The 27,697-nt window shown below is 43.8% G+C and overlaps 1 protein-coding gene across 1 annotated transcript in view; it reads left to right on the top strand.

The window, feature by feature from the left end:
- The window catches only part of flvcr2a (FLVCR choline and putative heme transporter 2a), a 159,542-nt gene that overhangs the window by 60,343 nt on the left and 71,502 nt on the right, over nucleotides 1-27,697 (top strand). Inside the window, exon 5 of the mRNA XM_078234570.1 lies at nucleotides 12,976-13,079. Coding sequence (XP_078090696.1) covers nucleotides 12,976-13,079 — 104 coding nt within the window. The remainder of the gene's footprint in view (nucleotides 1-12,975; nucleotides 13,080-27,697) is intronic.

The raw sequence follows: 27,697 nt of genomic DNA on the forward strand, positions 1-27,697 counted from the left end.
CTGTGGATCTGCACACCAAGATCCCTCTATGTTAATATTTCTAATGGCTCTACCATTTACTGTATAATTTCCTTCTGAAGTAGACCTTCCAAATCACATCACCTCACACATGTCCAGGTTAAATTCCATCTGCCATCTTTTGGCCCAGGTCTCCAGTCAATTTATATCCTGCTGTATCCTCTGACAATTCTCCTCACTATCCGCTACTCGCACAATTTTTGTATCATCTGCAAATTTACTGATCAGACCACCTACATTTTCCTCCAAATCATTTATGTATATATTACAAACAACAGAGGCTCCAGCACTGGTCCTTGTGGAACACCGCTTGTCACAGACCGCCAGTTAGAAAAGTATCCATCCACTGCTACTCTCTGCTTTCGATGCACAATCCAGTTTTGTATCCAACTTACCAGCTCACCTCGGATCCCAAAATAATTCACTTCTGAGTCAGCCTGCCATGGGGAACCTTATCGAAGGCTTTACTAAAGTCCATGTATACAACATCCACTGCTCTGCCCTGGTCAATTTTTCTTCTCACTTCCTCAAAGAACTCAATCAAGTTTGTGAGACACGACCTCCCCTTCACCAAAACCATTCTGCCTATCGTTAATAAGCCTATTTTCTTCCAGATGTGAGTACATCCTGTCCCTTAGAATCTTCTCCAATAATTTCCTCACCACTAATGTAAGGCTCACAGGCCTGTAATTTCCCAGATTGTTTCTTCTGCCCTTCTTAAACAAAGGAACAAGTTAGCTACTCTCCAATCCTCTGGTACCTCGCCCATGACAAAGATTTTATAGAACATAGAACATAGAACATTACAGCGCAGAACAGGCCCTTCGGCCCACGATGTTGCACCGACCAGTTAAAAAAAAAAAATTTTGGCCAAGGCTTCAGCAATTTCTTCCCTTGCCTGTCTCGGTATTCTGGGATAGACCTATCTGGTCCTGGGGACTTGTCCACCTTAATGTTTTTCAAAACCTCCAATATAGAACATAGAACATTACAGCGCAGTACAGGCCCTTCGGCCCTCGATGTTGCTCCGACCAGTGAAACCAATCTAAAGCCCATCTAACCGACACTATTCCAATATCATCCATATGTTTATCCAATGACCATTTAAATGCCCTTAATGTTGACGAGTCCACTACTGTTGCAGGCAGGGCATTCCACGCCCTTACTACTCTCTGAGTAAAGAACCTACCTCTGACATCTGTCCTATATCTCTCACCCCTCAATTTAAATCTATGTCCCCTCGTGTTAGCCATCACCATCCGAGGAAAAAAGCTCTTACTATCCGCCCTATCTAATCCTCTGATCATCTTGTATGCTTCTATTAAGTCACCTCTTAACCTTCTTCTCTCTAACGAAAACAACCTCATGTCCCTCAGCCTTTCCTCATAAGACCTTCCCACCATACCAGGCAACATCCTGGTAAATCTCCTCTGCACCCTTTCCAATGCTTCCACATCCTTCCTATAATGCGGCGACCAGAACTGTACGCAATACTCCAAGTGCGGCCGCACCAGAGTTTTGTACAGCTGCAACATGACCTCCTGGCTCCAAAACTCAATCCCTCTACCAATAAAAGCTAACACTCCGTACGCCTTCTTAACAACCCTATCAACCTGGGTGCCAACTTTCAGGGATCTATGCACTTGGACACCGAGATCTCTCTGTTCATCCACATTACCAAGTATCTTACCATTAGCCCAGTACTCTGTAATCCTGTTACTCCTTCCAAAGTAAATCACCTCACACTTTTCCACATTGAACTCCATTTGCCACCTCTCAGCCCAGCACTGCGGCTTATCTATGTCCCTCTGTAACCTGCAACAACCTTCCGCACTGTCCACAACTCCACCGACTTTAGTGTCATTTAGCGTCATATCTCCTCCCTTTTTATCTCAACATGTCCTTGAATGTCAACAGTTCTTCTTTAGAGAGGACTGGGTGGAGATCTGATCGAGGTCTTTAAAAATATGAAGGACCTTCACAGGATATATGTAGATAAGATGGTTTGGATTGTTGTGAGCCAAAAACTAGAGAATATAAATAAAAAATAGTTACTGTAAATCAAATAAGGAATTCAGGAGAAACGAGTTGAGGTAATTACCAGAGATGCATTACGGTACAGAAACAAGCCATTCAGACCAATGTCAGTGTTTATGATCTGCACAAGCTTCTTCCTACTCTATTTCATCTACCTTTATCAAGATATCCCTCTGTCCCTTTCTAACTCATACTTATCTAGCTCCCTCTTTGATGCATCCAAGGTAGTGATGCTTTTTGAAAGATCATATCCTGCTATGTTAGCCTTGTCTACTCTGAGTGTTTAACTGACTAGTCAGTTAAACAGTTAGTCAGTCTCCACATCATAGTCAATATTTAACAGGTGTATCTTTTCGAAAACGGGTAGAGTGCCTCAAAACTGACAACAGGTGCGATCTTACCTGCCATTCACGCCATGCTCCTGCTGCAGTAAGGTCGGAGAATTTGGCGGCTTGCCAATCTCTATTCATTGCAGCAGAATGAGAAATTCCCGCCAGTGTGAACGATGATAAGATTCCAGCCAACAAGTTCCGGCTGGATTTCGGATCTCACCAATATTTTGGGTGGAGTGGTTTGGGCTGTATCAAGGATTGCTTGGACCATTCGGAACATGGGAAAAGACAAGTGTGGTACCTAATTGATACACTCCTGTGCCAATTCAGCACCTAGCCAAACAACCAGGAAGTTACTTTATCATCTAATAGAACCATAGAACCATAGAAAATTACAGCTCAGAAACAGGCCTTTTGGCCCTTCTTGTCTGTGCCGAACCATTTTATGCCTAGTTCCACTGACCTGCACTTGGACCATATCCCTCCACACCCCTCTCATCCATGAACCCGTCCAAGTTTTTCTTAAATGTTAAAAGTGACCCCGCATTTACCACTTTATCCGGCAGCTCATTCCACACTCCCACCACTCTCTGCGTGAAGAAGCCTCCCCTAATATTCCCTTTAAACTTTTCTCCTTTCACCCTTAGCCCATGCCCTCTGGTTTTTTTCTCCCCTAGCCTCAGCGGAAAAAGCCTGCTTGCATTCACTCTATCTATACCCATCAAAATCTTATACACCTCTATCAAATCTCCCCTCAATCTTCTACGCTCCAGGGAATAAAGTCCCAACCTATGCAATCTCTCTCTGTAACTCAGCTTCTCAAGTCCCGGCAACATCCTTGTGAACCTTCTCTGCACTCTTTCAACCTTATTTACATCTTTCCTGTAACCAGGTGACCAAAACTGTACACGATACTCCAAATTCGGCCTCACCAATGCCTTATATAACCTTACCATAACACTCCAACTTTTATACTCGATACTCCAATTTATAAAGGCCAATGTACCAAAGGCACTCTTTACGACCCTATCCACCTGTGACGTCACTTTTAGGGAATTCTGTACCTGTATTCCCAAATCCCTCTGTTCAACTGCACTCTTCAGAGTCCTACCATTTACCCTGTACGTTCTACTTTGATTTGTCCTTCCAAAGTGCAATATCTCACACTTGTCTGCGTTAAATTCCATTTGCCATTTTTCAGCCCATTTTTCTAGTTGTCCAAATCCCTCTGCAGGCTTTGAAAACCTTCCTCACTGTCCACTACACCTCCAATCTTTGTATCATCAGCAAACTTGCTGATCCAATTTACCACATTATCATCCAGATCATTGATATAGATGACAAACAACAATGGACCCAACACCGATCCCTGCGGCACACCACTAGTCACAGGCCTCCACTCAGAGAAGCAATCCTCCACAACCACTCTCTGGCTTCTTCCATTGAGCCAGTGTCTTATCCAATTTACTACCTCCCCATGTATACCTAGCGACTGAACCTTCCTAACTAACTAATAATAATTCAAATTCATGCAAGGCAGTTTAAGAAGGCAGTTTTCAGCCAGTTTTTAGAGAGCTGGATTGAAGACACTGAACTGTATTATATTGCCCTGACAGCATCAAGAACTAGAGGATACAGATTCAAAATAATGGGCAAAAGAAGTAAATGCAATGGGATGAAAAATGTTTTCATCTAGAGGCTGTTTGGAGTCTGGAATGAACTTCTTGAGAGAGTGGGGGAGACCAGTTTGATTGAAATATTCAAAAGGGAATTGGATTATGATTGGAAAAGGAAGAATGTGCAGGGTTATGGGGATAAGGCAGGAGAGTGGGACTAGGTAGAATGCTCTATCAGAGAGTCAGTGCAGATTTGATGGCCAAAAGGCCTCTTTCTGCACTGTAAAAATGATGTGATTGTGCTCAGGTTTCTGCTATGCCTTCTCTCGCTTCCCTCAGTCTTCTAGGAAACATCCATTTGGGCTTGCGGCCTTTTGGACTTTGACTTACATCAATCATAGAATCCCTACAGTGCAGAAGTGCCATTCGGCCCATCTAACCTGCACCGACAACAATCCCACCCAGGCCCTATCCCTGCAACCCCACGCATCCACCCTGCCAGTACCCCTGACACCAAGGGGAAATTTATCATAGCCAATCAACCTAACCTTTGGACTGTGGGATGAAACCGGAACACCTGAATAAAACCCACACAGACACAGGGAGAACATGCAAACTTCACACAGTCACCCGAGGCTAGAATTGAACCCAGGTCCCTGATGCTGTGCTGTCCTTTCTTTCTTATCTATAATTTCCTGTCAGATTGTTCCACCTCCTCTTATGCACAATGATTCACACTCGGTACATTAAACCTCTTTACCCAGATAGTAATGAGAATGTGGCACTCTTTACAGCAAGAAGCAAATAACATAGATATATTGATTGGGTGTTTAGATAAACACATGGGAGGGGTGGGGGAAGGAATAGTAGACTTTGTTGATGGGTGCAGAGCAAGTAGGGTGTGTACTACAAGGGTGTTTGGCATAGCAAGGGTTAATGTGAAACCGGAGGACTACCGCCCTCAGTATGATGTAAAGAGCCACATGATAGTGGACTGAGTCTATCAGAAGTCAGTACTGAGATAGCACCTAGTTAGGGCTATACCCTGGAGACGTATATAGTGATGAGTTGTTAAAAAACAATTAATATTCAACAATACAAGCCTCCCAGACTTATTTATGAGACACAGAACAAACCCGACATGAGCCAAACAAAAAGTGGCAGAGCAAGAAGAAAAGGAGACATGCCCTCTCTCTGTCCGACCCCAAAAACCATACAAGAGGCTCATAAACACTGGCATTTAATAGACTGATGGATTGTTTCTGTGCTGTAAGATTCTATTTAACCAAAGGTTTTAAACAAGTTATTTCTGAGGTAGAGGCCTATAACATCATTAAGGTGGCAGTTGGTTTCGAATTGGATTTTTGGAAAATTCCTTTTTCTCCTGTGTGAGGAGGGCATGATGTGAGCTGCACCTTCATAAACATTTAAGTTCTGTTAAGAGTTAATTTCTGTGAGGGCTGCAGCATTTCTTAGTGAGAAATTGGAGTTGAGAATGAAATAAAGTGACATATCCATCAGGATTTGGGGCCAGTTGAATGTTTGAAATGAGGCCTATGCCAGGAATTTCCTTGTGGCTTCTCCCACACCTTAACTTTGGCACAATGACTCCATTTACACAAAAAGGTTACAGTGGCAGTTATCTCTGTGAATAAGAAAAGAACTTGCCTATTTGCACCTTATCTGTACTTTTCATTATTTTAAATGTCTAGATCATGACTCCACTGAAAGGACATGCTTATAACTAGAACTATCAATTGTTGCAAAAGATTGAGCTCGCAATGTTTCTTGAGGTGCTGAGAACCATAGGAACTGCTGTCAACAGGGAAAGGAACCAGAGTGTATTTTTGGAGTGAGGACAGAAATGAACAGTGACCTGGCCAATGCCCTCCTGTACAACATATCCTATGTCGTTGGAGAGCAGATTCCCAGATAATTTCCCCCTGTTTAGATCAGTGATTTATCAGCTTTCCTGTGTGTGGGAGTGTGTGTGTGTGTGTGTGTGTGTGTGTGTGTGTGGAGGGCACTGCCCTCCAACAAACCTATTACACAGCTGGAAGTGGGTGTGAGCATTCCAGAAGCGGAGTATTCTACTGCTGCTGAAAATGTATTTTATTTAGTCATGGCAATAAAATCATTGTGTGGCAAAAGGCACAAGAGAAATAAGATCTACTTACATGTCACTACTGCTGACAGTAACTGTAATGTACTGACACAAAAAGGAAAACTAGACACATCATACACCTCAGGTGAGCTGGCAACTTCTAGTGATTTTTAATGAGAAATGAGGATTTATGGCCCTCACACAGCCACTTGCAGATACCTTCTGCCACTGAATAGAACAGAAACTGAGGATAGGAATAGGGTGTTTAATCTCAGAACTTAACTCCTTAGTATCTGCCTCCCAGATTATTTCAAAGCTTTCTCACTAAAGAGGCTCGTGTGGATATATCTGTTCCACAGTGTTGACTACTTTCCATTTGTGACAATTCATCCTATTAACTGGGTTTATTTTCTATTTATTTAATATTTTAGAACATAGAACATAGAACGGTACAGCACAGAACAGGCCCTTCGGCCCATGATGTTGTGCCGAGCTTTATCTGAAACCAAGATCAAGCTATCCCACTCCCTATCATCCTGGTGTGCTCCATGTGCCTATCCAATAACCGCTTAAATGTTCCTAAAGTGTCTGACTCCACTATCACTGCAGGCAGTCCATTCCACACCCCAACCACTCTCTGCGTAAAGAACCTACCTCTGATATCCTTCCTGTATCTCCCACCACGAACCCTATAGTTATGCCCCCTTGTAATAGCTCCATCCACCCGAGGAAATAGTCTTTGAACGTTCACTCTATCTATCCCCTTCATCATTTTATAAACCTCTATTAAGTCTCCCCTCAGCCTCCTCCGCTCCAGAGAGAACAGCCCTAGCTCCCTCAACCTTTCCTCATAAGACCTACCTTCCAAACCAGGCAACATCCTGGTAAATCTCCTCTGCACTCTTTCCAGCGCTTCCACATCCTTCTTATAGTGAGGTGACCAGAACTGCACACAATATTCCAAATGTGGTCTCACCAAGGTCCTGTACAGTTGCAGCATAACCCCACAGCTCTTAAACTCCAACCCCCTGTTAAAAAAAGCTAACACACTATAGGCCTTCTTAACAGCTCTATCCACAATATTTTGTGTACTTCTGCAAGTTTTTGATATTTGTGAAAATGGAATCAACATTTTCTCGTAGTCTGACATCCCTTGTCATTCTGCCTCTCCACACACTAGCTGAGTTAACCCAACCTCAAATTAATTCTGGGGACATTTCATAGTAGCCGATTTTGTGACGGATTCCAAATAAATAGCGCTATGGTTCTCCCATTCCTACACCACATAGTAGCCATGTATGTATGTTGGAGCAGTATATTGGCTCTGTAACTACTGTCATCTTCATACTGCTCAGTTTCAGTCTCAGTTTTTGCCAATAGTAAAATTACATCTTTTATTTCTATTTCATTGGAGAGTCCAGCCCCAGCCCAGCCCCTCCCCATGTTACTGCCTTGATCTGATTAATCAATTAGTCTAATCAGCTTCATTGTGTTTTTTCATCCATTGTACTTACGGGAATCATCCAGATAACTCTGCTGTACTATTTTTTGTAAGTTTATTTCCATCACCATTACATTGTTAACCTCTATCTTCCAAACAGCAGACAATGAGATTGTAGATTGTTGTTTTCTCTCCTTTTGTCAAAGCATGACTCCGAACTCTGACAGATTTGCTTTGGTTTTGCAATCTGCATCAATCTTGATTTGTTACAATAAAATTTCTAAGTAGAAATGTCAAAACAATCCAGCAATTCCCAGTTGGTGCCGTTGATATCTGATTGGTACCATGCACCACTCACACCATCAGCTCACCATGTGCTGAAAGAAGTATTTTGAATGGCAGCAAAGCAACATCAAGGGAATCATCCTGAGAAAGGACCTAGGATGTGTTAGAAGTACCCAACAACACAACTGTCTTGCCTCCACTTGGCATTCTGTGTGGATCAACTTCTGTAATCAGTGGAAGAAGATAATAAATTAGGTCATCTCTCTTTGCTGTTCCCATATCCATTGATTCTGCTATGATTGACAAATTGATATGTGATGTAGAATATCAAATCAGTATTATTCTCAGTAAACAAGTAGGATATTCGAGTTATTAGAAGGATTAAGAAAATATAATTTTGATCTTCGGAAACTTACAAATGTATCTGGGAGTATCATGAAAGTAAAAGGTAAAGTTGCCATAGTCCCACTGGTGGTGATTTTAACTCAAGGGTCACCACACTTCAGGCATGGGGCAAGGTTGAGAAGGCAGGACCTTCATGAATAACATCAACCAGTACAGGAATTGAACCCGCGCTGTTGGCATTGCTCTGGATCACGAACCAGCTGTCCAGCCAACTGAGCTAAACCAACCCCCAAGGGAGTAACATATGTCTGCAATATAAAGCAAATTAGTCTAAGGGATGTACAATTGTTCAAGGTTGCTCTGTGCAAGTGAAATGTGTAGCCATTTCATTAATCTTTATGTCAATGTTTAAATATTCTGCTCTTTACTCTGTTATCTATGCCAGTTTGTTGAAAAATTGAATGACTGTTAAAGATTATCATAATTTCTTTTATTACTTTTTTCTAATGAATCTGGAGGACAAATCACTTCTGCCTTAGTTTTAGTTGTCATCTTTTTCCTTTGTGAGCATACCATCCGATTTAGATAAATATGGATTTTGTATGCGCAGCACTCTCAGACACGTTGGTGTATTTGAGTGCTGTGTCATGAATAAAAGGGTTATCATTTGCACCTATATTTTCCCACTAATTTCGCCACCTTGATTGTTTGATCCAGAGGAGATACACAGTGGACACAAGGTGCTTCCCCTTACAGATGGAAGGAAATCCAAGGGCCCATCCTGTCCTTGCGTGTGCCTCCTGCCAGCTGCTTACACAGCAGTATGGTAGGTGGTGCAGCCTGTTTTTACACACTGTCTTAATCAGAGTTTTGGCACTGACTGGTAGAAATCAATAAAAGTAATGTAACTTCTTTATTATTTTCATTTAATTGATGTAACTACAATTTGTACTGCAACTCCTGAGTGTCTATTTGGGACATCGATATATTGTACAAAATGATAGTGTCATCTTACCCAGCAAACAGATTCTTACAGCGGATGCCGGGTAGCTGGAGTACAGTACTGCTCTGTTGGTTTCTACAGACGTACAACGCAGCTGGAAGAGTGCTGGTAGGAAGTGATGAAATGGTTCATTAAATTCACATTCATTTTAAATGGTAAAACTTATAAGGGCTATTAACCAATCCAGAATGAATCACAAACTCAAATTGTCCAAGTGGAGCAGAATTTGTTTAAATGTTCTGCCAGTAATAGTTTAGGGTTTACTACAGGCACAGTGTTTTTAACTGTATTTTAAGGGAGCTTTATGTTTTTTAATGGCAAATTTTCTGAAGGTGAATAAATGATTCTTCTTCATCCTAGTGGATGGGGCATACCACAGGAGTAAGTCCATGTCACACGAGGGACATATTTGTGCTTGTGTAATGTCAGCCATCCTCACAACCTTCCCTTTCCAAAAATCAGCATTTTATCTCGGTTGACACGGCTTTTCTTCTCAATATCAGTAGGACGATTACTTCCTCTTTATTGGTTTTTATTTCAAAACAATAATTATTTAAAGTCAATGTCAATGTCTAAAACTCGAAAATCTGGTTTGGATCTGTAGGAATGCCACCATTGCCAAACATTATTCAATACATCCTCATCTACAAAATGTGGAATATCACCAATCCTCTCTGAATATATGCATCAGATCTCGGGCAAAGGGAGGCAATGGTATGAGGAATGAGTACAGAAAAGTCAATGCTTTCTCTCCCTATACCAAAACACATCCCTGCACTCAGTCAGATTTGCTTTGATTTTGCAACCTACATCAATCTTCATTTGTTACAATAGAAAATTTATAAACAGAATAGAGAAGACAGAAAGAAGCAGAGATCATTGAAATGGGAATACTGAGATGCTCGCTCTATGCCAACATCCCTAGGCACAATGCAACAAGAGCAGACTTGGTGCTGTACACTGGGCAACATCAGTGCTAATTCCTCTCCATGTTTATGCTCCACACTTCTGGTGAGCGCGTTGAACAACTGTTGTTCATTTGAGTAATTGCCCAACAGTAGAAAGATTAGGGTGAAAGTTGTCAAGAAGGGCCACAGTTGATTGTATTTACAAAGTCAAAGCATCTGTATGTAATGGATGAGGTTAGCGATTAGCCAAATTCATTTAAAACGAACAGCCAGTGAACATGATCCCAGTACACCAGGCTTCTCCAAAGTATCCACAATTCACTAATATCACTTATCCCCTTCTGCTAAGTATCCACAATTCCCTTCTGCTAAGTATCCACAATTCCCAAGTATCCACAAGCTAAGTATCCACAATTCCCTTCTGCTAAGTATCCACAATCCCCTTCTGCAAAGTATCCACAATTCACTAATATCACTTATCCCCTTCTGCTTTCCAAAAACAATTCAGTCTGTGGCATATTTGTTTGCAATGTTACCTACTGTGACACAGGAGGAACCAACTAGTAATGTTGCTCATTTTAAAACTTTGTCTTCAGTGCTTCTCCCGAGTAACACAGGCTTATTTCTGTGCTGTATCCCAATTGTTTTCATCTAAAGAATGAAGAAGATTCATGTCTGTGGATTGTTTTTATTATAAACCTCGGCATCTTAATTCAGCAGAAAGCAATTGCATTGAGATTAATGTAGATGTTTCAAAGGGAAAGAGGGTAAAGAATCAGTGTAATCTACCAGGTGACGAAGAGGGATCTGTAGCTATTGATGGGAGAAAAGCAAAGTGTTCAATTTGATCAAACTAAGGGATCTGAAACTGAACAGCTAGTGCCTCTGCACAATGATCCAGTTTCTAGCATAGTGCATTGCAACAGGGCACAACAGGAATCCTGGGCCGAATGGCTGTCCTCTGGGCAGTAAGATTCAATGAACAGAAAGCCTTACAATGCTATCTGCCTTACCCACAGCGAAGCCAGGTCTATACCTCTGCATTTTCTTATTTGAAGGGTAAGGTTCTTTTCAGTGCACTTCCTATTTGTACTGGGGTCTCCACGCATACCACCCTGTTTGACAGGTACAATGGTCAACTGCTCCTCGTCCTCAGCCTTGCAATTGGTTGTTGGGATGTTAATGACTGGAATTTGTGACGACTCTTCCTTTACAAAGTTTTCTTCCTGTTTTTGGGCAGGTATTTGATTCTGCCATTGCCTTTTGACAGTGTGATTGAGATTGATAGCTTGCACATTGGGACTACGTTCTATTTTACCACGACACTGCCACATTGGATTTAACTCATCTGGTTTGGCCGACCTCATTCTTGTCGATGCCAATGAACAATGTAAACCTGTCCAATCATTTGTCCAGTTTCTAGGCAAGGAAATGGAAAAATCTCATTGGTTATTAGGGAGTGATGATCTACTTTTGAAATAAGGGCTTGTAATGCATCAGAAAAGGTAGTAAGTGTCTTGCTGGCCTGTTCTGTGCTTCCTCCATCTACTTGACTGGATAGGATTGTTCCATGTGTAGTTTGTGCTTGAGGTATTTATGACTGGTTATGAGCTTCATGATGTTGCTTGTGTTTTGGAAGAACTTTGAATCTGCTAAGTTACCAAGCCACAAGAATGGAACTATGAAACATGAGGCAGACGGTTTCCTCCCTAACATACCTGTTTGAATGTTAATAGTCTGATATTAAAACATAAGCTGGAATTTTACAGTCCCTCACCAACAGGTTTGAAAGTTGGGGCTCAAAGAATGAAGCACATGTCCTGCCCACTGCTCACCCACCTGTCCTTGACCTGCCTCCTATTTTTCAGGGGAAGTGGAAGTGTTGAGTAGCCTGGCCACCCTTGGCCTATTGAGGCTCTTAAGTGGCCAACTAAAGGTCACCTAAGTGCCTCATCCTGGCCCCACTGCTCTTCTATCTGCAGTAGGCAGAGGCCTATGCTAAGCAGGTAGCCCAACAGCTTTAGCTGCATGGACTGGTATTGAGTAAGGGGGTTGTGACCATCAGAGATAAATCCCCTTACCCCCCCCCTCCCTCAAGGTCATACCTCCTTTAAACCTCCTCCTCCTGCCAACCTCTGAAACCCTGCCCCAGCCCCCTTTCCCTTCTCGCTGGGGCCTGTCTACCAGGCTCTGCAGATACCCTGGACTAACCTTTAGTTAAGCCTCCATTAACTCCTCTTCTCTGGGGATTGGTTGTTGTCCCAGCAATGGCTACTACTCAAACCAGGTGCTGCTGGAATCACAAAGTACTGGCCATCCGATTGGCCAGCACCTCTCTAGGCTGGGGTTACCTTGCCATTTGGGGCGAAAGTCTCACCCTTAGTAACTAACGCTGAGCATTGAATGGCTGCAGGGCCACTGGTATTAGTGGGGATGTGTTCCTCCCTGAATCTTTGGTGGCTGGACTAGGAACCCCACATCTGAAAAATCCTGCCCAAAGAAAACCTCATGGCCACTGTCCTGGCAGTCACATCTGATTATGCATCTCTCTTCAAGGTACTTGTCCTACACTAATCCAATTTTACCTTGAAGAGACCTAACCTAGTGGATTGAAATCTGAAGAAATCAGCTTTCAGCAACAAGAATAACTGAAGACAGAAATAATCCAGGAATCCAATGGTTTTATTTTTGAAATGAACCCTGTTTGTAGAAAGCTGTTTTTTGATTCGGTGGCCGACAGTGTGAGTATGAGTACAGACCAGATACGTGTGAATGTGTGAAAAATGACAAGGTGTGATGTATAAATGTGAACTTGAGCTACCAGCTGAAATGGCATCAATATCATTAACCTGAGAAACCTGCTGATTATATTCTGCTTTCTCTCAGGGTGAAGAATTGAATGCTGGGAGAATTGGACTCACTATTGTGGTATCTGGAATGGTTGGTTCCATTATCTGTGGAATCTGGTTGGACAAAACCCAAACATACAAGTAAGAGTTAACTCCAATCTGCACCCAGAATTGGGCACTGGCTTCCCTTTCTCAAAATATTTCTCAATGCTCTGATTAGCACAGCTCTGGAGAGGGGGAATGAAAGTGTATGTGATCAACCCCAACTGGTTATGTGGTGTGACAATTAACCTATAATGATTCATTTACATTTAAATGTTAGCTGGGAAAGGAAAACTTCTGGCAAAACCAAATGTCCTAAATCAGTTAGAATATTCTGACTGGAGAGTATAAGAACAATGGACTGAGGCTGTGATATGACGAAAGAATGGCTGCTGCTGGTGTTTTATTGTGGGCTTGGGTATCACTATATTGTTAACAAAGGAACCCAGTTTGTGTCAAGATTCCTTGTATGATGAATACTTACACCCAGAGTTATTTGTTCAATGATGGCAAAGTACTCCCCTGGGGGAAGAATTCTTTGTACCTCACTTACCTATCTCTTGTTCAGTTTGGTACAAAGAACTCAATATGTAGGAGAAAATACATGAGCAATGAGGCTTTAGTTTGTAACAAATCTTTTCTCAATACTCTTAGATGTCTGCTCTCTGAGTACAGCACGATAAGCTATCTGAATTGATGTTGTCTGCGTGTTTTGCAATCCCAGTATGAGATGGTATTACCTGTCTCTGGCATTTCTTGCTGAATTTTGAGCAAATGTTAGAGTTGCCAACCAATTCTTTTATCTGCCTGGCTGGGATTTTGCAGTTGGTCACTATAACTAGCATTATTACAACTTTATAACTTTTGTGTGCTTGTAAATGTGAAACTACTGTCTTTGCTGTTTAAAATTGGCAACCAGTTGAGATTTGAAAACCTGGCTGAACTAATGTTCAAACCAGCCAGGTATTAATCCTAACCTGTGCCACAAACTTTGGCTCCGTAACACGACAGCTCCTGTTTTATTACCAAATGGCGTTCACACGACTCATGAGCTCTTCCTGCTCCCACTGCTTTCTTAGTGTCTGCTGGTAAGCCTTCTCACTCCCAGATAAATAGGACCTCTCTCTTCATGTGAATCTCTTTGGTATCCAGTGGTGCATCAGAGAATCTTGGGGCATGCTCTCTGGCTTGTTGTGTCTTTTTTTCAAACTTTGTCCTGCTCATTAACTCTTCTTTCACCAATTCAATGCTGCGCTGCTTGCCACTATCATGCTGCTATCATGTCACTATCATGTTACTATCCTGCTGCTGTCATGTTATCATCATGCCACTATCACATTACTATCATGCTGCTATCATGTTACTATCATGCTGTTATCATGTTACTATCATTTAAATTGGCATGCAGCATGAAGTTTGATCAGGTGAGAGAGCCAGTTGTACATTGCAGTGCAAATGCCAGTTGTTGGGAGTTGTTTAGCCAAGCTTATATCCTGGACATGTGAGAAGTGTTGAGGTTAAGCTACTGGCTTCACTTGTTTCAGTGTCAAGTGGCTGAATGTAGTCACAGTAACGAATAAAAGATGTTGTTATTGAGAACATAATAGAATAATAGCAAATCAATGTACCCTGTAATCTTTGTGTCAAAACTGCTTTGGTGCACAAAGAGTTTATGTAGACTGCTTCTTACAGCTTGTACAGATATTGTAAAATCTAGAATTTTCGGACAAAGTGATTTGCAATGAGGTTTACACTGCTGATCTCTATTCTGTGCATTTTGTTCCCAACACTGTTTTGTCTCTTTGCTGCCCTTGGGAAGGAAAGTATTCCAAACAACCTTACAACTTTAACTGCAAATAACATGTAAGTATCTCAAATAGTTCTCAAGTTTGGAGTTAAAGTCCCATAACATCGGAATCCATTTCTTTTGGTTTGTTTTGGGAAAGGAAACTATGAAAATGTTTGTAAATTTGGAAGCCCAGTTTACTGAGACTTTGATGCCTGCAAGCTGCATCCATACTCTCATAGGCAATCCTCACCTCAAAAATCATCACTGTGCTTCACCACTTCAGCTTCCCACTGGAGATGAGCAGACGATCCTCCATATTCTTGCCTTTTGGCAGTTTGTATTATCATCACCTTCCAGCATTTTTTAGCATCTTTCAGCACCCCAGGATGTCCCAAAGCTCTTTACAGCCAATGAAGTATTTTTGAAATGTGGTAAAGGTTGCAAGCTCCCCCCAAACAACAAAGTGATACTGTTCAGATTATTTACATAGATAAGCTGCAGAGCTGGGCTGAGAGGTGGCAAATGGAGTTTAATGCGGAAAAGTGTGAGTTGATTCACTTTGGAAGGAGTAACAGGAATACAGAGTACTGGGCTAATGGTAAGATACTTGGTAGTGTGCATGAGCAGAGAGATCTCGGTGTCCATGTGCATAGATCCCTGAAAGTTGGCACCCAGGTTGATAGGGTTGTTAACCATAGAACCATAGAACCATAGAAAATTACAGCTCAGAAACAGGCCTTTTGGCCCTTCTTGTCTGTGCCGAACCATTTTTTGCCGAGTCCCACTGACCTGCACTTGGACCATATCCCTCCACACCCCTCTCATCCATGAACCCGTCCAAGTTTTTCTTAAATGTTAAAAGTGACCCCGCATTTACCACTTTATCCGGCAGCCCATTCCACACTCCCACCACTCTCTGCGTGAAGAAGCCTCCCCTAATATTCCCTTTAAACTTTTCTCCTTTCACCCTTAACCCATGCCCTCTGGTTTTTCTCTCCCCTAGCCTCAGTGGAAAAAGCCTGCTTGCATTCACTCTATCTATACCCATCAAAATCTTATACACCTCTAACAAATCTCCCCTCATTCTTCTACGCTCCAAGGAATAAAGTCCCAACCTATTCAATCTCTCTCTGTAACTCAGCTTCTCAAGTCCCGGCAACATCCTTGTGAACCTTCTCTGCACTCTTTCAACCTTATTTACATCCTTCCTGTAACTAGGTGACCAAAACTGTACACAGTACTCTAAATTCGGCCTCACCAATGCCTTATATAACCTTACCATAACACTCCAACTTTTATACTCGATACTCCGATTTATAAAGGCCAATGTACCAAAGTGTTCCCTCACACTCACATCCATCACCTGCCCTAACTCATTCCCCAATAGGAGATCCAATATCACATCCTCTCTAGTTGGCACCTCTATATACTGATGTAGCAAATTTTCCTGAACACATTTTACAAACTCTACCCCGTCTAAACCTTTAACAGTATGCGAGTCCCAATCTATATGTGGAAAATTAAAATCCCCTACTATCACGACTTTGTGTTTCTTGCAGTTGTCAGCTATCTCTCTGCTGATTTGCTCCTCCAGTTCTCGCTGACTATTGGGTGGTCTATAATACAACCCCATTAATGTGGTCATACCTTTCCTGTTTCTCAGCTACACCCATAGGGCCTCTGTAGACAAGCTCCCTAATCTATCCTGCCTGAGTACTGCTGTAACATTTTCCCTGACCAACAATGCCACCCCCCCACCTTTTATCCCTCTGCCTCTATCCGGCCTGAAACATTGGAACCCTGGAACATTGAGCTGCCAGTCCTGCCCCTCCTGTAGCCAAGTTTCACTAATGGCTATAATGTCATATTTCCATGTGTCTATCCACGCCTTCAGCTCATCTGCCTTCCCCACTATACTCCTGGCATTGAAATAGACACACCTCAAAAGGTTATTTCCACCACACTCAACCCTTCCATTTGTGATTTTGCTTGAGCTAACCTATCTTTTTACCCCTGCTCCACTATCTGCTGTGGCACTCTGGTTCCCATCCCCCTGCAAATCTAGTTTAAACGCTCCCCAATAATACTAGCAAACCTCCCTGCAAGTATATTTGTCCCCTTGTAGTTTAGGTGTAACCCGTCTCTCTTGTACAGGTCCCACCTGCCCCAGAAGAGGTCCCAATGATACAAGAATTGGAAACCCTGCCCCCTGCACCAGTTCCTCAGCCACGTGTTCATCCACCCAAGCATCCTACTCCTACCCTCACTGGCACGTGGTACAGGTAGCAATCCTGAGATTACACCCTTGGGATCCTGCTTTTTAACTTCCTTCCAAGCTCTTTGTACTCACTCTTTAGGACCTCCTCACTCTTCCTACCTACATCATTTGTACCGATGTGTACCACGACATCTGGCTGATCACCTTCCCACTTTAGAACGCTGTGCACGCGATCAGAGACATCCCTGACCTTGGCACCCGGGAGGCAACAAACCATGCGGGAGTCTCTGTCCCGACCACAGAACCTCCTGTCCGTACCTCTGACCATTGAGTTCCCTATCACTACTGCTCTCCTCTTCTTCCTCCCACCCTTTTGTGCTGTAGAACCAGACTCAGTATCAGAGTTCTGGCTGTCGCAGCTTGTCCCAGGTAAAGCATCTCCCACAACAGTATCCAATTCAGTATACCTGTTGTGGAGGGGTATGGCCACAGGGGAACCCTGCTCTGCCTGTCCTTTCACATTTCCATTTCCTCTCCTTACAGTAACCCAATTTCCTGTGCTCTGCTGCTTCGGTGTAATTACCTCCCTAAAGCTACTGTCTATATACTTCTCATTCTCCCAAATTAGATGGAGGTCATCAAGCTCCCTCTCCAGTTCCCTAACACGCTTTGCTAGCAGCTGCAGCTGGATGCATCTTTTGCAGGTTAAGAAGGCGTACGGTGTGTTAGCTTTTACTGGTAGAGGGATTGAGTTTCGGAGCCATGAGGTCATGTTGCAGCTGCACAAAACTCTGGTGCAGCTGCATTTGGAGTATTGCGTACCATTCTGGTCGCCGCATTATAGGAAGGATGTGGAAGCATTGGAAAGGGTGCAGAGGAGATTTACCAGGATGTTGCCTGGTATGGTGGGAAGGTCTTATGAGGAAAGGCTGAGGGACTTGAGGCTGTTTTCGTTAGAGAAGAAGGTTAAGAGGTGACCCTAATAGAGGCATATAAGATGATCAGAGGATTAGAACATAGAAAAACTACAGCACAAAACAGGCCCTTCGGCCCCACAAGTTGTGCCGAACATATCCCAACCTTTTAGGCCTACCTATAACCCTCCATCCTATTAAGTCCCATGTACTCATCCAGGAGTCTCTCCACCACCACCGACGGCAGCCGATTCCACTCGCCCACCACCCTCTGTGAAAAACTTCCCCCTAACATTTCCCCTGTACCTACCCCCTGGACAGTGGACAGTGAGAGCCTTTTTCCTCGGATGGTGATGGCTAGCACAAGGGGACATAGCTTTAAATTGAGGGGTGATAGATATCAGATTTCAGACCTAGGTTCTTTACTCAAAGTAGTAAGGACGTGGAATGCCCTGCCTGCAACAGTAGTGAATTCGCCAACATTAAGGGCATTCAAATGTTCATTGGATAAACATATGGATGATATTGGAATAGTGTAGGTTAGATGGGCTTTAGATTGGTTTCACTGGTCGGCGCAACATCGAGGGCCAAAGGGCCTGTACTGCGCTGTAATGTTCTATGTTCTATGGTTTTTGTGATGTCAATTGAGGGAGAAATGTTGGCCAGGAGACCTGAGAAATTCCACTACTATTTTTTGAAATAGCTCTGGCAATCTTCAGCTGAAAGGGCACCCAGACCATGAGACATAGGAGCAGAGCAGGTCATTTGGCCCATCGAGTCTGCTCTGCCATTCAGTGAGATCATGACTGATCTGATGTGGTAATCCTCAATGCACTTTCCCGCCTTATCCCCATAACCCTTGATTCCCTTACTGATAAAAATCTGTCTATCTCAGCCTTGAACATACTTAACCATGCAGCCTCTACAGCCTTCTGTAGTAAAGAATTCCACAGATTCACTCCCCTCTGAGAGAAGAAATTCCTCCTCATCTGTCTTGAATGGGCAAATCCTTACTCTGAGATTATGTCCTCTGGTCCTAGACCCATCCACAAGGGGAAACAACCTCTCAGCATCTATCTTTTCAAGCTCCCTGAGAATCTGATATGTCTCACTAAGGTCACCTCTCACTCTTCTAAACTCCAATGAGTGCAGGCCCAATCTACTCAACCTCTCCTCATAAGAAAATTCGTCCATGCCCGGGATCAACCTGGTGAACCTTCACTGGACTGTCTCCAATGCCAATATATCTTTCCTTAGATAAGGGGACCAAAACTGTTCACAATATTCCAGGTGTGGTCTAACTAGTGCCTTGTGTAGTTTTAGCAAGACTTTCCTATTTTTATTGATTTATTGCGATATCAAGGCATACAAGGCTATGGGCCAAGTGCTAGAAAATGGGATTAGAATAGTTAGAATAGTTTGACCAGCACAGATGTGATGTGCCAAAGGGCCTTTTTCTGTGCTGTATAACTCTATGACTCTATACTCCATTCCCTTTGAAATAAATGCCAACATTTCATTTGCCTTCCCAATTGTCGATTGTCGGAAAAATCCATCTTGTTCACTAATGTCCTTTAGGGAAGGCAATCTGTCATCCTTACCTGGTCTGGACTACATGTGACTCCAGAGCAACAGCAATGTGGTTGACTCTCAATTGCCCTCTGAACAAGGGCAACTAGGGATGGGCAATAAATGCTGGGTCCAGCCAGTGACACCCATGTCCCATGAATGGATAATAATTACCTGCTGAATTTTCATGCTAGCTTCTTATGCACGAGGACCCCCAAATCCCTCTGTGCAGCAGCTTTCTGCAGACTTTCTCCATTTAAATAATATTCAGCTCCTTTATTTTTCCTACCAAAGTGCATAACTTCACATTTTCCTACATTATATTTCATCTGCCAAATTTTTGCCCAGTCACCTAATCTGTCCATATCCTTCTGCAGACGCTTCGTGTTATCCTCACCACTTAACTTCCCACCTCATACGCAAACTTGGCAATAGTACATTCACTTCCCTCATCCAAGTCATTGATATATATTGTAAATGGTTGTGGCCCCAGCACTGTTCCCTGTGGCATTCCACTAGTTACAGGTTGTCATCCTGAAACTGTCTCTCTTATCCTAACATTCTGACCTTCAGCCACCACAATCACCTTCCTTTGTGCCAGGTATGACTCCAATCAGCAGAGGGTTTTCCCCGATTCCCACTGACTCCAGTTTTGCTAGGGCTTCTTGATGCCACACTCGGTCAAATGCTGCCTTGATGTCAAGAGCTGTCACTCTCACCTCGCCTCTGGAATTCAGCTTTTTGTCCATGTTTGAACCAAGGCTGTAATGAGGTCAGGAGCTGAGTGACCCTGGCAGAACCCAAACTGGGCGTCACTGAGTAGGTTATTGCTCAGTAAATGCTGCTTGATAGCACTGTTGATGACACCTCCCATCACTTTACTGATGATCGAGAGTAGACTGATGGGGCAGTAATTGGCCGGGTTGGATTTATCCTGTTTCTTGTGTACAGGACATACCTGGGCAATTTTTCACATTGCTGGGAGGATGCCAGTGTTGTAGCCGTAGTGGAAGAAATTGGCTAGGGGTGTGACAAGTTCTGGAACACAAGTCTTCAGTACTATTGTCAGAATGTTATCAGGGCCCATTGCCTTTGCATTAACCAGTGCCTTCAGCTGTTTCTTGATATCATGTGGAGTGAATCGAATCGGCTGAAGATTGACATCTGTGATGCTGGGGACCTCCAGAGGAGGCCCAGATGGATCATCCACTCAGCATTTCTGACTGAAGATTGTTGCAAATGCTTCAGCCTTATCTTTTGTACTGATGTGTTTGGCGCCCAAAAGTCTGCCAAAGGTTACACTTGCCTTGGCAAGTTGTGCGTGTGTCTCATTGTCAATAAAATGTGCAGCTGTGATAAGTGATAGGTCTGGTCATGGACTGAAACCTCTGGCTAGATTTTGTGGCACCATCCCACCTCCCCGCTGGGGGTGGGCAGGGGGGCATGGGGCATGTAAAATATGTTGGATACCTAATCCACTGCCTCTGTATCCATCCCTAAGCTGATCCCCATTATATGGGGGATGGGAAATGTGACCACTAGCCTGGCCGATCTTAGGCCAACTGAGGGGGAGGCGATGGCCGAGTGGTATTATCGCTAGACTATTATTCCAGAAACTCAACTAATGTTCTGGGGACCCAGGTTTGAATCCCAGCATGGCAGGTGGTGGAATCTGAATTCAATAAAATGATTCTGGAATTAAGAACCTACTGATGACCATGAAACCATTGTCAATTGTCGGAAAAACCCATCTTGTTCACTAATGTCCTTTAGGAAAGGAAATCTGCTGTGCTTACCTGGTATGGCCTACATGTGACTCCAGAGCCACAGCAGTGTGGTTGATTCTCAACTACCCTCTGAAGTGTCCTAGCCAAGAGCAACTAGGGATAGGCAATAAATGCTGTCCAGCCAGTGACACCCATGTCCCTACAAATAAATAATTTTAAAAGCCTTTAAATGGCCAATTATTGTCCTCAAACTGCCTTCACTGCCTCAAAACACTGGGCAGAGGCAGGTGTGTGAGCGTGGCAATGTCTTTTATTGAACAACTTTGTTGAAATGTCAGGAAGGAAGGGGAGGGGTCACTTCAATTGAAGGAGTGCCCTGTGCACATCAGGGTGCACCACCCCCCAAGATATGAATCCCTCTCCCTACTTTGATCCTGCATCCCTGCCCCATTCACCTCATCCCCTTCCCGAAGATCCTCAATCTTTCACCATTCAAAGCCCTCCAGTGGCCAGGTCCTCTTCGTCCTGGGACACATTTGCAGTCCCAGCGGCGCCCACTACTGTGCAGGCTTGAAGGGCCGAATGGCCTCTTTTTGCACTGTAGGGATTCTATGGTTCTATGGTTCAGGAGCTGCTGGGATGCTAGGGTTGTCAGCCAATCAGATTGGCCAGGAGCTCTTGAGAGTGGGACTTCCTCCCATTGAAGAGCAAAAGTTTGATGCTCAGCTTGTTCAGGCTGTCTGCAAGTGTATTATCAATGTGGGACAGTCTTTTTTAAAGCCAGACAGTTTGGAACTGACTTTCCTTCCAGAGGTAAGCAGTCTGGTCTGTAAAATCCAGCCCTTGGGTGAGCCGGATGGTGCATTACTTCAGGTTTCTTCATGCTGATTAGGAGGCCAGAGTTGCCACATGCACTGGAGAACATTAGACATTGATCGATTAGGTGAGTAGACTAAATTGCGGCAGGTGGATTTTAATACAGGTAAGTGAGGTTATCCATTTCTGACCAAAAAAAAATAGATCAGACTATTTTAATAACAGAAATGTAGGAACAGGGTGGTCTAAAGATATTTATAGATTCAGTCAAAAAGTCACTAAATGTAATAGCCAAGTACAAAAAAGAATCTTAATGGCTGACGGAATGTTGGCCTTTTTAACAAGGTTGGGGCACATCTGGGCGTTGCACCTTACAGATCAGATCAGCCATGATCTTATTGAATGGCAGAGCAGGCTCAAAGGGCAGAGTGGTGTACCCTTGCTCGTAATTTGTATGTTTGTAGGTATGTAGAAATATTGTCCTTGGGAGAAGGTGCAGTCCAGATTTAGCAGATCTCCAAGCATTGGATGATGCAGTGAGATTATGTAAAATAATCTTGTGAAATGTAAGAGATTAATCATTGAGCTTTTTAAGATTTTTAGAGAAATTGATAGGATAAATACAAAGAAATTGTTTTTGCTAGTGGGCACGCCAAGGACAAAGAAGCAATGTCAGGCTGTTCAAGCGAGTTCTTCTTCACACAAAGGTTGCCAGAAGAGTGGAAGTGTCTCTGCAAAAAGCTCAATTAATATTCTTATTTCTGAAATCAAAGATTTGCCTTTGGCATTAAGGAACATGGGTATTAAGGAATATGGGGCTGGGGGCAAAAATAAAACAGGCTTGACGGGTGAATGGCCTCATCCTGTTCCTATGTCACACCTCATTCTCAATGATTACAGGCGCGTATGCTTTCTCAAAGCTTCGAGTATGAGAGTGCTGCTCTCATCCTTTACTACTTGTCCTTCAGTTGTGGCTTTGCAAACCAATCATCAAGTATTATCAGTCATCATGGTAATCACCAGGTAGAAAATGGTGAGTATGAATTACGATTGGGTGATTCACATCACACCAGATCCTTCCTTACACAGGGCAAGACACTTTACTCAGTGATTGGTTGGAGAATAACATGCACTAGTTCAGTTAAGCCACACATCTAAGAACGTAAAGCTTTGAATGAGATAGGTAATATGAGTCCAGCTCAACCGAGTACAACTTCGACAAAGTACTCACTTAACTCAGGAAATTGAGTGATGGAGTTTGAAGAGTTGTGTCTTTCTAAAATCTAGTCAAGATTTACATTTTGACATTGAACTTAACTTTACCATTAACTTGTGCTCCTCCTGCCAGATGTGGGCAATTAGGGAGCAATCTAGTCTCCCTGACAACTTTGTCTGCAGGAAGTGTGTCCAGTTGCAGCTCCTCACAGACCGCATTGTTCGGTTGGAGCGGCAGGTGGATGCATTGCGGAGCATACAGGAGGCAGAGTGTGTGATAGACACTAGTTACAGGGAGGCTGTCACACCACAGGTTCAGACAGGTAGATGGGTGACTGCCAGGAGGGGCAGGCAGGTGGTGCAGGAGTCTCCTGTGTCTATTCCCCTTTCAAACAGGTATACCATTTTGGATGCTGTTGAGGGGGATAGCCTGTCAGGGGGAGATACCAGCAGTAGCCAGGCCCTGTGACACCACAGCTGGTTCTGCTGTGGGACAGGGTCGGGCAAAGAGCAAGCGAGCAGTAGTAATAGGGGACTCGCTAGTTAGAGGCACAGACAGGCGTTTCTGTGGCCGCAATCGAGACTCCAGGATGGTGTGTTGCCTCCCTGGTGCCAGGGTCAAGGACGTCTCTGAGTGATTGCAAGACATTCTTAAGGGGGAGGGTGAGCAGCCAGAGGTTGTTGTGCATATTGGTACCAACGACATAGGTAGGAAAAGGGATGAGGTCCTGAAATGTGAATATAGAGAGTTAGGCAGAAGGCTAAAGTGCAGGACCTCGAAGGTAGTAATTTCAGGACGACTACCGGTACCACGTGCTAGTGAGAGTAGGAATAAGAGGATTAGGCAGATGAATGCCTGGCTTGAGGGGGCAGGGATTTAGATTTTTGGATCATTGAGGTCTTTTGTGGGGAAGGGCTGACCTGTTCAAGGGGGACGGGTTACACCTGAACTGGAGGGGGACTAACATCCTGGCGGGGAGATTTGCTGGAGCCACTCAGGAGGGTTTAAACTAGTTTGGCACGGGGGTGGGATCCAAAGCAGTAGGGAGACAGAAGAGAAGTTTGAGGACAGCACGGAAGTTAAAGAGAGCACATTAATGAGTAGAGGTAGTGTCAGTAATCCTAGTACCAGACAGATCAGACAGAAGCAAGACAGAGAGCAAGGGAAGTCCAGATTACACTGCATTTATTTCAATACAAGAGGCCTGACGGGCAAGGCAGATGAACTCAGGGCATGGATGGGTATGTGGGACTGGGATATTATAACAATTACTGAAACATGACTAAGGGAGGGACAGGACTGGCAGCTCAATGTTCCAGGGTACAGATGCTGTAGGAAAGATAGAACAGGAGGTAAGAGAGGAGGGGGAATTGCACATTTGCTTCGGGAAAGCATCACGGCCATACTGAGAGGGGATAGATCCGAGGGTTCGGCCACTGAGTCTATATGGGTAGAACTGAGAAATAAGAAGGGGGAAATCACTTTGATAGGGTTGTACTGTAGGCCCCCAAATAGTCATCATAGAAATCATAGAAACCCTACAGTGCAGAAGGAGGCCATTCAGCCCATCGAGTCTGCACCGACCTCAATCCCACCCAGGCCCTACCCCTACATATTTACCCGCTAATCCCTCTAACCTACGCATCTCAGGACTCTAAGGGGCAATTTTTTTTTAACCTGGCCAATCAACCTAACCCGCACATCTTTGGACTGTGGGAGGAAACCGGAGCACCCGGAGGAAACCCACGCAGACACAAGGAGAACGTGCAAACTCCACACAGACAGTGACCCGAGCCGGGAATCGAACCCAGGACCCTGGAGCTGTGAAGCAGCAGTGCTAACCACTGTGCTACCGTGCCGGGAAATTGAGGAGCAAATATGTGAGGAGATTACAGATAGCTCCAAGAAAAATAGGGTGGTAATGGTCGGAGATTTTAATTTTCCCAACATTGACTGGGACAGCCATAGTATTAGAGGGTTGGATGGAGAGAAATTTGTTGAGTGTATTCAGGAAGAATTTCTCATTCAGTATGTGGATGGCCCGACGAGAGAGGGGGCAAAACTTGACCTCCTCTTGGGAAATAAGGAAGGGCAGGTGACAGAAGTGGTAGTGAGGGCTCACTTTGGGACCAGTGACCATAATTCTATTAGTTTTAAGATAACTATGGAGAATGATAGGTCTGTCCCAAAGTTAATATTCTAAATTGGGGCAAGGCCAATTTTGATGGTATCAGGCAGGAACTTTCTAAAGTTAATTGAGGGAGTCTGTGGGAAGGAAAAGGGACGTCTGGTAAGTGGCATGCTTTCAAAAGTGTGTTAACCAGGGTTCAGGGTAAACACATTCCTCTGAGAGTGAAGGGATTGGCTGGCAGAAGTCGGGAACCCTGGATGACTCGGGATATTGAGGCCCTGGTCAAGAAGAAGAAAGAGGCACATGACATACATAGGCAGCTGGGATCAAGTGAATCTTTTGAAGAGTATAGGGGGTGTAGGAGTAGAGTTAAGACAGAAATCAGGAGGGCAAAAAGGTGACACGAAATTGTTTTGGCAGATAAGGCAAAGGAGAATCCAAAGAGCTTCTACAAATACATAAAGGGCAAAAGAGTAACAAGGGAGAGAGTAGGGCCTCTTAAGTATCAACAAGATAATCTATGTGCGGATCCACAAGAGATGGGTGAGATCCTAAATGAATATTTCTCATCAGTATTTACTGTTGAGAAAAGCATGGATGTTAGGGAACTTGGGGAAATAAATATTGATGTCTTGAGGAGTGTACCTATTACAGAGAAGGAGGTGCTGGAAGTCTTAAAGCGCATCAAGGTAGATAAATCTGCGGGACCTGATGAGATATATCCCAGGACGTTGTGGGAGGTTAGGGAGGAAATTGCGGGTCCCCTAGCCGAGATATTTGAATCATCGATAGTCATGGGTGAGGTGCCTGAAGATTGGAGAGTGGCAAATGTTGTGCCTTTGTTTAAAAAGGGCTGCAGGGAAAAGGCTGGGAACTACAAGCCAGTGAGTCTCACATCTGTGGTGGGTAAATTGTTGGAAGGTACTTTGAGAGACAGGATCTACAGGCATTTAGAGATGCAAGGACTGATTGGGGACAGTCAGCATGGTTTTGTGAGTGGAAAATCATGTCTCACAAATTTAATTGAGCTTTTTGAAGGGGTAACCAAGAAGGTCAATGAGGGCAGTGCAGTTGACGTTGTCTACATGGACTTTAGCAAGGCCTTTGGCAAGGTACCGCATGGTAGGTTCTTGCATAAAGTTAAATCTCACGGGATCCAGGGTGAGGTATCTAAATGGATACAAAATTGGCTTCTTGACAGAAGCCAGAGGGTGGTTGTCGAGAGTTGTTTTTCAAACTGGAGGCCTGTGACCAGCGGTGTGCCTCAGGGATCAGTGCTGGACCACTGTTATTTGTCATTTATATTAGTAATTTGGATGAGAATATAGGGGGCATGGTTAGTAAGTTTGCAGATGACACCAAGATTGGTGGCATGGTGGACAATGAGGAAGGTTATTTCCAATTGCAGCGGGATCTTAATCAATTGGGCCAGTGGGCTGACGAATGGCTGATGGAGTTTAATTTAGACAAATGCGAGGTAATGCATTTTGGTAGATTGAACCAGGGCAGGACTTACTCAGTTAATGGTAGGGCGTTGGGGAGAGTTACAGAACAAAGAGATCTAGGGGTACATGTTCATAGCTCCTTGAAAGTGGAGTCACAGGTGGACAGAGTGGTGAAGAAGGCATTCAGCATGCTTGGTTTCATCGGTCAGAACATTGAATACAGGAGTTGGGACGTCTTGTTGAAGTTGTACAAGACATTGGTAAGACCACACTTGGAATACTGTGTGCAATTCTGGTCACCCTATTATAGAAAGGATATTATTAAACTAGAAAGAGTGCAGAAAAGATTTACTAGGATGCTACCGGGACTTGATGGATTGAGTTATAAGGAGAGGCTGAATAGGGACTGGAACTTTTTTCTCTGGAGCGTAGGAGGCTGAGGGGTGACCTTATAGAGGTCTATAAAATAATGAGGGGCATCATAGAAATCATAGAAACCCTACAGTGCAGAAGGAGGCCATTCGGCCCATCGAGTCTGCACCGACCACAATCCCACCCAGGCCCTACCCCCACATATTTACCTACTAATCCCTCTAACCTACACACCTCAGGACTCTAAGGGGCAATTTTTAACCTGGCCAATCAACCTAACCCGCACATCTTTGGACTGTGGGAGGAAACCGGAGCACCCGGAGGAAACCCATAGACAAGGTAGATAGTCAATATTTTTTCCCAAAGATAGGGGAGTCTAAAACTAGAGGGCATAGGTTTAAGGTGAGAGGGGAGAGATACAAAAGTGTCCAGAGGGGCAATTTTTTCACAGAGGGTGGTGAGTGTCTGGAACAAGCTGCCAGAGGTAGTAGTAGAGGTGGGTACAATTTTATCTTTTAAA

Source organism: Mustelus asterias, chromosome 18 (assembly GCF_964213995.1).
Source record: "Mustelus asterias chromosome 18, sMusAst1.hap1.1, whole genome shotgun sequence".
Lineage (NCBI taxonomy): Eukaryota > Metazoa > Chordata > Chondrichthyes > Carcharhiniformes > Triakidae > Mustelus > Mustelus asterias.